The following is an 11,462-nucleotide window of genomic DNA, read 5'->3' on the forward strand; positions in this document are numbered from 1 at the left end:
AGAAATGCTAGGGGGACGCTTCAGGAATGAGAGGGCATATTCATGGGAGACCACTTCTTGTACCCAGGCATCTGTGGTGGTCTGATGCCAGAACTGGGCGAACTGAAGAAGTTGACCTCCCACCCTGGGAGCCCCCAAGGAGAGGCCCACCCCGTCAGGCTGAAGGCTTGTCCTCTGATTTGGTAGGTGGACGTCTAGTAGCCCAGGCCTGTTTGGTCCTAGGCTTGGAGGCCTTTGTGGATGCTGACTGCTGTGGAAAGGACTAACCTTTAGCTTTTCCATGAGGATGAAAGGATGACATCTGAGGCTTCGTTGTAAATGCAGAAGGCAAGAACGCCGTCTTAGAAGCTGCCAAGGTAGTCACAATCTTGTCCAATTCTGGGTCAAACAGGATCTCCCCAGAGTAAGGCAGATACTCCAAAGCCTTTTTAGAGTCCGAGTCTGCCTTCCATGAGTGAAGCCAAATGATACGGCGGGCTACCACGGAAGTAGCAGATGCCTTGGAAGCTAGGAGACCATTATCCAAAGCCGCTTCATCCCTAATGTGAGAGATGTAGGACAGCTGTTCCCTTGAAGCATCAGAGGGAAATGTATCTTCTAGGGCTTCTGCCCAACTCTCAATGGCTTTTGCCACACAGGCCGTAGCCCTAGCAGGACAAGTAATAGCTCCTGTAAGAGAGTATATAGACTTCATGCAAACTTCAATCCTTCTATCCGTAGTCTCCTTTAAGGAGGTTGCTGTATGGATAGGTAAGGTAGCGTTCTTAACGAGGCATGTAACATGGGAATGCACTGCAGGGGGAACTTCCCATTTAGTGCAATCAGTAGCTGGAAGAGGGTAAAGAGAAATCAAGCATTTAGGTAGCTGAAACCTTTTATTTGGCACATTCCATGCATTACTCATTAGATCAGATAGCTGATCAGAGTGAGGAAACTCCGGCAAAACTACCATCTGTCGCTTCAAGAGTGGCTCTTTTGCCTTAGAAGTGGGTTTTATCTCTTCTATTTGAAGAATAGATTTTACAGCTCTCACAAGTGCAGGTATATTCAATTTAGAGGGGGGCTCCTCCTCTCCCGAGGGGGAGTCTGAGTGAGAGAGTTCAGCGTCTTCTGCCTCCCCAGATGATAACTCGGAATCTGGGTGGACTGGGAAGATAACACAGTACACTTAGTAGGTTTACTAGGCAGTGGCGTCACAAGGTGGGTGCGGTCCGCACCCGGGTGTCACCTACCGAGGGGTGACACAAAGGTGCAGCCTCCCCCTCATTGACAGGAGCTGGGTGCTGCACTGTAGCATTAAGTGCAGCACTCGGCTCCTGTCACTGAGGGAGCCGAATGCAACTGCACACAGGGACCTCCTGCACCCCCATTTCCCCCCAAGTAATAGACATGGGGGTTTGGGTCACATGGCCACACTCCCTTTTTGCAGCATGCATATCGTCCCTCCCCACACCGGGTGACATCGCGGGGAGGGAAGCCACTGTTACTAGGAAAGGGTCTCACCTATTGCAACATTTGTTGAAAGGCTGTACAGGTAGCCTTATGTTTACCTCAGAGAAAATAATGAGAACAAAGGAAACAATCATAGTGTAGTATTTTTAAAAGATTGTTGATCCACCCAATGTGAGGGATTTTGTATATCCAAGAATAGGTGTTGATAGAAATGTCCCATCCACCTTATGTTTAAGGTACACATTTCTTGATATGTTTAAAACAAACACTTTTTAATACCCCTTCAGGTTTTAAGGTTACCTTGTAATTTTCCTCACATAAAGAGGATTCAACAGCATAGATTTCAATAAAATCCTTTATTGCAACTCCAACACAAGATTTCCAGGTGATATTTCATGTCCCCTGCGCCAGTGTAGGTTATGCTCTGGTGGTCTAGTGGAGTCCCGGATGAACCGGCGTCCACATCAGCGCCTCTGGTCTGTCTCCTGAGACCGGAGGTAAGACTGCACATAGACATGGGGCCCCGCAAGCGGGGACCCACCTTACCTGTCCTGGCTGCAGTCTGTGGTCCCAGGAGCCCTACTAGCTAGATCCCCTGCCGAGAGTACCTAGCCAATGGCTGGAGTTGTGGCTCCGCGGAGGGGTGATGGAGGAGCAGTGTAGACGTCCAGGGGACTGTCTAGCACTGCTTGCTCTGTAGTAAAAAATAAAAATAAAAATAAATCATAAAATAAAGCTTGGGCTGCTAGAAAGCAGCCCCACTGTTCTAACAGTGATCCAGCTCCTGCAGGACACCAACAAAACTGAGTTGCCTTCAGGCTGTGGGCTGGTTATAGGGGAAAGCATCGGAGCATCCTGGGATAGAACAAAGCTTTGCTGTTGGTGTCGGGCCTCCCAGTACCACCTACACCCCATTGTCTTCCTGTGGACCCTAAGCATTGGCTTTGTTTACTTGTTATGGTATCTGTGGGTATTGCTCTTTGCCACCTTGGAATTGGACATACACAGTCCGGCCCTGTATCTAGTATCTTCTGCCCTTATTCCATCCGGGGGATCCAAGGAGGATATTGGAGTTGGCGCCACCTTACCACTAAAGACCTGTGTGATATGCTGTTTATTTGCCTTGATCTTGTAAGTGCGTTTTATTATTAAAACATACCTTTTACCTTAAGGTTTTGCACTATTTTTTCTTTCTTTTTCTTGTATCTACCCATTGTTACTGCACATGTTGCATATATGGGAGATACATCTGTTGTTTCAGGTTAAGGATTGCTACATCTATGGAACATCTTCTAATTAAGGTGGACTGATCTTATAAAGAAGGACTAACACTGGACTACCTTTTTAATTGTTGTTATTTGTTGCATGGTGTATGTCATTTATATTTCTTGGCTCTACCAGTGCATTTATCCACTTAATACTGTGATTTACATGTGGAAATAGGAGCGCAGAAGTATTTGCACATACTTTCTTTTTACTTCTTTGGACAACAGATACTGCTATGAGGCCTTAGGATGTTCAATACTTACTGACATTTGGGCTGCAGACAGATTGGGAATTGTGGGGGGGTGGTGTGTAATATCCCGCTAATTGGGTGCTAAGGGGGTGCAATGTAAAGCTCCAACCGGATGGTATGTACCACTCTTTGCAAGTTATTGTGCCTCTGTTGGTGCAACAATGAGGTAAGGAGTGTTTTCCAGATACAAAGGATTAGAACAGTTGGTTTCCGAATAAGTTTCATTTTATTCAAAAACATTATTTTTCCAAATTAGTTTGAATAACCACAGTCCCAATAACAGCTTCTCATCAATTCATAAGTTCAAACTATAAACATTTACATGTAATTCATACAAAATAATATTACATTAATAGATGCATCATCACCAGTATTCCAGCATAAACAAATAAAGATAATATTGTGCTTATAACACAAAACATATATATCCATTAGAGATGAGCGGGTTCAGTTCCCAGAGAGCCGAACCCACCCGAATTTAGCATATCCGAGTTGGATCCAAGCAGGCTCGGAGGTTCCCGCCTTACTCGGATCTCGAAACCGAGGCAAAACCATAGAGTCGGAAATCTCGCGGTTCGCGAGCTTTCGTCTCTATGATCAATGTAGTATATAAGGGACCACGCGACGGATGCCATTTCCACTTCGGCTGTGGAGACTGAACAGGGAGGGTGGGTAGTGTAGGGCTGGGAGAGGTGCTGGTGCTAACTGCTGTGTCCTGGGCTGGTGCTGATCCATTCTGGTCTCTGGTCACGGTGCTGTCACTGTGCTGTCTCCTGATCCATTCCGGTCTCTGGTCACGGTGCTGTCACTATCACTGTGCTGTCTGCTGATCCATTCCGGTCTCTGGTCACTGTGCTGTCACTATCACTGTGCTGTCTGCTGATCCATTCCGGTCTCTGGTCACTGTGCTGTCACTATCACTGTGCTGTCTGCTGATCCATTCCGGTCTCTGGTCACGGTGCTGTCACTATCACTGTGCTGTCTGCTGATCCATTCCGGTCTCTGGTCACTGTGCTGTCACTATCACTGTGCTGTCTGCTGTGCTCGTGGGTGTTAGGCTTAACCACAGCAGCGCACAATATCCAGCCAGTAACGCACGTTGTGCTGCCTGACTACTGTCGTGCTCCAAAAAAATCAAACAAAAGTGTCTTATATTTTTCTTCTGTGTGTGCTCGTGTGTGTTAGGCTTAACCTGCAGTAGTGCACAAGAGCCAGCCAGCAACTCACGTTGCAACAACCTTGTGCTGCCCGACTACTGTCGTGCTAAAAAAAGCCCCCAATAAAAGTGTCTTATATATTTTTTTCTTCTCTGTGTGCTCATGAGTGTTAGGCTTAACCGCAGTAGTGCACAATATCCAGCTAGCAATGCAAGTTGCAACCTTTTGCTGCCCGACTACAGTCTTGTTCCAAAAAAAACTCTGGAGCCAAGTTCTTCTGGAGCTGACAAAAAATAACAATCATCATTTGTTTTTTTTCTAATATTTTTGTATGTGCGCAAGACTGCACGTGTGTGAATTTTGTAACCGCACCTTGGCTGCACTATTGGTGATTGTGACACTGCTTCTAGACTGCAGAAAAAATATGGAGGGCTGTCACATGATAGGAGAGCAAGGCCAAGAACCACATGTTGTAGCTGCCGCCAGCAGTGCAAGGCCATCAACTTCCTCGATCTCTAGGAAGGCCCATGCCCCAGGGCTTAAGTCACGTCATCGATATGGTAAAGCAAGTTTTACTGAAATTAAGAAAAAAAAATTGAAAGGATATTTGCCTTTAGATAAACAAAAAATTGGCAATATGCCATTCACTACACAAAGTGGCAAGGAAAGGATAAGGGCTTGGCCTTCTTCCTTTATGAAGACTGCTGATTCTGATATCTCTTCTGCTTGTAGTAGTAGTGGTGGTGGTCCAATTAAAAATGTGAAAGTTGTTAAGACAGCTCTGGAAAAACCAACTGTGTGCCCTGAGAAATTGAAATCACAAATCCCCGAGGAGAGTGCAAGTGTGTCTGCAGTTGCCATGTGTGAGCCCGACCTAAATACTAGTGTACTGGAGGATCTTCCAAGTTCCAACATTTGTGTGCCATATGTAAATGTGGGGAAGGGCAGTCAACATCTTGCACACGTAGTCATTGAGGATACTTCTGTGGAATTGCACATGGAGGAGGAGGATATTTTGGTGGATGAAGGTGCTAAGGATGATGAGGATGTTGTTGATGAAGATGTTGGTGATGAGGATATTGATGCCGAGGATGCCCTTTTTGTAAGTAAGGCAGCAGCTGTTGCCCATGGTTGAAAAAGTTAAAGCCCATTGTTGTCATGCCGGGACAAAAGACAAAAAAATCTACTTCTCACGTGTGGAATTATTTCCACCCCGATCCGGACAACAGTTGTCAAGCCATATGTGCCCATTGCCATGCAAGAGTGAGTAGAGGGAGGGACCTAAACCACCTAGTAACCTCCTCCTTGTTACGTCACTTGGAGCGCATTCATCAAATATCAAAGTGTACGTTGCCAAGTTCAAAAACTCAAAACGTAACAAGTCCAGTGTCACCTACCTGCTCCCTCTCTGTGAGATCCAAGTGCCTTCGATCTCCAACACCAGCATCATCAACATCCTCATTCGTCATCGGAAGTAGTTCTGCTGCATCCAATGTTGGTATTCGAAGCATGATTGACTCCTCTCCTATCCGTGATTCCTCAGAAGCATCCTTGATGACTACACCTGTTGCTGCTACTGTTGCTGTCAGTGGATCTTCATCCCAGAAGGGGACCAGGAAGAAGACTACTTGTAGCGTATCCTCCAAAAAGCAATTAACTGTCAAACAATCCTTTGCAAGGGCAAACAAGAATGACAGCAATCACCCATTTGCAGAGCAGATTACTGGCGCCATAACAGCTAAGCTGGTTTAGATGTGTGTCTAGTATCTGTCATCACTGCAGTGCATTTTCAACAGTTAATTAAGGTCCTGTGTCCTCGCTACCAGATCCCTTCTAGATTCCACTTTGCTAGAACAGCAATTCCAAGTCTGTACAAGGACATTAAAAAAAACCTTATTAATGTCCTCAGAAATGCTGTTGTACCCACTGTCCACTTGACCACTGATATGTGGACAAGTGGGACAGGGCAAACTAAGGATTTCATGACTGCGACAGCCCACTGGGTAGGTGTATTGCCTTTAACAGCAACAGCAGCAGCAACATCTCCCAAAAGACAGCTGATACAGAGGCTGGCTACTCTTTGTATAACTGGTTTCACTAAGAGGCATACCGCTGAGAACCTCTTAGAAAAGCTCAGGGAAATCATTGCTAAATGGCTTACTCCACTTGGACTCTCCTCGGGATTTGTGATTTCGGACAATGCCACCAATATTGTTAGAGCATTACATGTGGGCGAATTCCAAAATGTCCCATGTGTTGTTCACACAATTAATTTGGTGGTGCAACGTTTTTTAAAAAGTGACATGGTCGTGCAGGAGATGCTCTCGGTGGCCCGCAAAATATCCGGACATTTTAGACATTCGGCGACCGCTTGTCGAAGATTGCATGAAGAGCAGGTACTGTTAAATTTGCCCTTCCATCAGCTGAAGCAAGAGGTTGTAACTCGGTGGAATTCTACCCTCTATATGCTTCAGCGGATGGAGGAACAGCAAAAGGCCATCCAGGCCTATACAACGGACTATGGGCCTGATTCAGAGCCACTCGTAAGCAGCAGCTCGTTCGCTCTGAGCGATGTTTGCCCAACTGCGCAAGCGCACGGATCGTTATACGCATGCGCGAACCAGTCAGTGCGGCCGAAATTCATGTGCTCGCAAAATAGCGAATGCCTGCTAATTTGAGTGACAGAAAGAGGCGTATGTGGGTGGTAACAGGGGAAGGTGCTTGAAAACGGGGAGTGGAGATCCGATCGCAGGCGTGCTTAAAGGTCAAAACGGGCGTTTTATGGGTGTGCATATTTAAAACAGCAGCGTCATTGACCACGTCACTGGGTTTTTTTTAAGCCAGAACTGCTCGCAAAATTGTGGTAGCAAAAACCAACCACAAGAATAGCGAGCAGTTCATACCCTGTTCGATGTACTCGATTAATCTAATAAATAGCGGACATGACGTAGGATGCGAGCGGCCAGGGGGCATAGTTTCCCAAAAAACGACCGCAAGTTTTGTACGCTCGTTCAGACATAGAGGCGTGAACAGACCGCAAACAGCGAACGGTTAATTTGAATAGCCACCCCTATTTTCTGCAAAGAAATGATTGGTTTGTTAAACTGTACTGTTTCGTATACAAAATAGGGGTGGGTGGGAGTGCCCAAGGACTATTCCATTTTGCACCTTTTTCCTTTGCATCATGTGCTGGTTGGAGCATTGCTGCCTGACATTTTAAATTAATGTTATGGTTGGTTTAGGAACCAATGAATTGTTTTTAAATTAATTTATGATCAATTGAACAGCCAGGGGCTGTACCCAATGAATTGTTTTAAAATTAATTTATGATCAATTCAACAGCCAGGGGCTGCACCCAATGAATTGTTTTTATATTCATTTATGATCAATTTAACAGCCAGGGGTTGCACCCAATGAATTGTTTTTAAATTCATTTATGATCAATTTAACAGCCAGGGGTTGCACCCAATGAATTGTTTTTAAATTCATTTATGATCAATTTTACTCCTGGCTGTCACTGTCATCGGCGTAGCTATGCAGGGGTGCTATGCTGCTCTGTCAAGGGGCTGCATGAATATTGCAATGAAAACAATTTTTTTTAAGTTATTGGGTTACAAAAAAAATGTTTTAATCTTAAACATGGCAGAAATGTTATCCTAACAGCTTATAAAGTTATATGCTCTAAAAAACTAAATGACAGTCAGAACACCAGCTGCTCCATCAAAACTAGTGGTGAAGTCTCTTAACAATAAACCCTAACCCTCAACAGGAGTGGTTTAAGAAAGGAGAGGCCAACATGCAGTCTCCGTGTGGGGCTCCCCCTCTCGCCAGTGCAGGTAATAGTCTACACCACATGTGCAGATCTCTGTTAACTCGTGGCCCGCTCCTGGTTCCCCGTGATTCCTCTGCTGCACATGTGTAAATCTTTGTGGAAAAGGCGACTGCACCAGTTTCCTGGTAATATCTGTGCACTGACACTGGAGAGGAAGTTATAATTTGGATACTGCACCCATTATAGACACATACGCCCATGTTACCCATGAATCAGAATTGTCCTTTTTCCCCACACTCATGTCACTCCCATTCCTAGCCTCAGGACTTTTTTGGGCTGCAAATACAGAGCGGAATTACCAGTAGAGGAACTGCCAGAGACAATGGAGTCAGGTGCCGCCAGGCGCCAGTCCTGAAGGGGGCAGTTCCTCCATTGTCACCGGTTCCATGTCCTGTACCTGCAGTGCTGTGCCTGCCTGTGCTGAAACAGAGGAGCTGTCGAGCTGAGCCCCGATCAGCATCAACGGCGCTCCTCCTCCCTGTCTGGAGTGCTCTGGTGGCGGAAGTCACATAACATGGGGAGCGGACGGGAGTCGGGAGAGGCTGAGCGGTGGCTACTGTGGCTGAAAAACATAGTAAGTGCAAGCCCTATGGGGTGGGAATAGTGGTAGGTGCTGATGAAAGTTCTATATTTAAAGAGCATATATTTTTTTTCACGCTGTGTGGGGGAATCTGAGTGATTAGGGAGAGCTGTGGTGGGTGTGGGGTATGTGTGAGATGGAGTATGTGTGTGTGTGTGTGTGAGGTATGTGTGAGATGGGGGATATATAAATTAATATGGGGCCCCAAAGTGGCATATTTATTGATTATTGGGTCCTAGTCCCGATAATATTTTTTTATTGCCGCTATTCGCATGTGCGCGAATATATATTGATAGATGCACCTTATTTATTTTTCTTTTTCTCGGGGGAAGGGGGGTGGGGTGCACAACTCTAACTTGCCTCCGGGCGACTTGGATGAATTTACGCCTCTGGGAATTACCTTTTCTGCATGACAAGGTTTTTCTCTAGCCTCTAAACATTCCGTTCCCTGGAAAACTCACCAAATTTCTGAACCACTTTCTAAACCTCTTTAAGCTATTCTATCTGATTAACACCCCTCTACACAGTTCACACAAAACTTACATGTGTTCTATTCCTACTCTGCAACCCACTCCGATATTGCTGTTTGCCCAACAGCGATGTTTCAACTTCTTCAGAGTTCATTCCATCTTCTTGATAGTTCTGCTGGTTGTTACGTGGACGCTTATCATCTGCTGCATATCTGCTGCCTTGAAGTCTTGACGCGTTTACCGGCCTATTTCCTTGTCGGCGGCTTCCTCAGAAGAAACGCGAGGAAACGCGTCAAGACTTTGCCATTTTCACACCACTCACCTGTCCCAATAGAATGGTATAGCACAGCCTGGATTCGTACAGCACAGCCTGGTTTATGCTTCATACTCCGGATAAAGCTGCACCTTGGAGAACGTTGTCAGCAGCTGGGAGGAACGAGCTGTAGACCACACGGACACATAAGGTGCCCAACTTACATTATTACCTGCATTTGGATTTACCGTTTTGTTCAGACCTCACCCGCACTTACACTCCTGATATAGCTGCACTTCGGGGAATGCCGCTAGCAGCTGGGAGAGACGGGCCACGGTTTTCTATACGGACATCCAGACACGGAGGCACTGGACATATTTTTTTTCTATACCAGGAGCTGGGACATTACACATGAGTAATTTAGAGGTGACGTTCTACAGAGTGGTGAGAGTAGCACTATTGCTACAAGTGACTCAATAATTTTTTCTATGATCTACATTGTTGCCATTCACTTGCTATACATTGAAACTGTCAGATGACAAACAATCTCTTTTGAACAGCTACAGCCTCAAACTAAGTGAGGTTTAACTATCTATGTGTGGATTTATATCCATGGGATTCATGATATTTATTAAGATCATATAAATTGTCATTCAGGTGTACATATTGCTAGCTGCACCCGTTAAGCTTACTAATAATTTTACCATTATTCTTCCTATTTTGATATAGTGATTGATGTAGGCTAGACCTACTATTTGATGTTATATATAACATAACATTGCAGTAATAGATATATATATTCAGAAGATTATTACATGTTATAAATATAAAATAATTTTAAATTAAATATATCGGCCGGCCGACGGTTATTTTATATTATTTATATGTGTTTTTTGATTTTTTTAAAATTGTTCTGATTAAATCAGCACCTCTATATTTTATATACAATTTTCTAACATAAGTGTATAGGTATAACTATAAACATATATATGTAGTATTCACAATTTGGACATGTGACATCTGACACACAGCAGGACACAGACGTGCGTTTCGCTGTGGCTTTTGCAAGATTAGCCTTGGCAGCGCCAAATCAGGCAGAGATGCTCATATACAATTCATATTTGCCTACACTCCCGGGATGGTCGGGAGCCTCACGAAAATCGTGTGGTGCTCCCGGCACCCTAGAAGATTGGGCAAGTCTCCCGGCAGTAGTGGCAGTAGAGTTTTCAGGCCTTCCTTTCCCCTATTGCGGGTGTTAGCAGGGCTCCCGGGACAGAGCTGGTCAATTATGCCGAGATGCAGTGGAAGATCAGTGGTGACACTCATGTTCCCATGTGAACCACACAAGTGCTGCTGCTATAGATGGAATGAGCCCCTTCAGGGCTTGGAGCCCGGAGGCAGGCACCTCCATTGTCTCTGGGAGAAGAGCTACAAAATTAAAGCAATTCTTAACTTGCAATAGTAGTAACATTGTATGTGTAATACAATGTAGCTGTAACAAGCAATATGTTAGCAGAACTAGCCATCCCTTTAAATCTCGGTTATCAGAACATCTGAGAAATGTTCGTAAGTTGCTAGAGACCCATCATATGTCATCACACTTTAAGGACATACACGGCTGCTCAATTAAAAATATAGTGAGTTTTAAAGCAATTGAAAGTGTGGAAAATAAGTGAAGACAGGGCGATTTAAAAGCCATGTTAGCCAAAGCCAAGATGAAGTGAATTCATGAACTCAGGACCCTACAACCTAGAGGGCTCAATGGAGATTTTGAGACCAAGTGGTTCATGTGACACTTCATCAGTAATATGTCTACATGTTTTGGAAGCACTGTGTAGAGTTGATCCATTACCATGTTTAGAATTTATGGTATCATATGGTATAAACTGCCTCTGCTTATATATAAAGAATAGGGGGATTGCAATGTGCATTTAGACACAATAGCTATTTTTATTGCTATGTGTGTTTGCCGCATACTTTATTCATCAGTGTGGATAGTATCAGTCATTCGGCTGAGGTTTATTCTATTAAAATATCTATACAGGTTGCTGAAAGTGTGGTTTAGGTATAGGTAGTTCCATTTTCAAATCCATACAGGAGGGCAGTTTAGCTGCTTTATAAAAGTTGTCAAGTTGATTCATGCAGGTGCTACACAATTTTTATATATGTGCTGTGTAATATTTAGGTTATTTGTAAGGAATA

At 44.5% G+C, this 11,462-nt stretch overlaps 1 protein-coding gene across 1 annotated transcript in view; it reads right to left on the reverse strand.

Moving 5' to 3' along the window:
* Nucleotides 1-9,393, reverse strand: part of LOC148527159 (granzyme A-like) — a 72,879-nt gene extending 63,486 nt beyond the window's left edge. Inside the window, exons 1-2 of the mRNA XM_088469451.1 lie at nucleotides 9,330-9,393; nucleotides 9,098-9,274 (exon numbers count right to left, since the gene is read on the reverse strand). Of these exons, the coding sequence (XP_088325577.1) occupies nucleotides 9,098-9,274; nucleotides 9,330-9,393 (241 nt within the window). The remainder of the gene's footprint in view (nucleotides 1-9,097; nucleotides 9,275-9,329) is intronic.
* Nucleotides 9,394-11,462: the final 2,069 nt, after the last annotated feature.

Source organism: Taudactylus pleione, unplaced genomic scaffold, assembly GCF_031769625.1.
Source record: "Taudactylus pleione unplaced genomic scaffold, aTauple2 ptg000092l, whole genome shotgun sequence".
Taxonomy (NCBI): domain Eukaryota; kingdom Metazoa; phylum Chordata; class Amphibia; order Anura; family Myobatrachidae; genus Taudactylus; species Taudactylus pleione.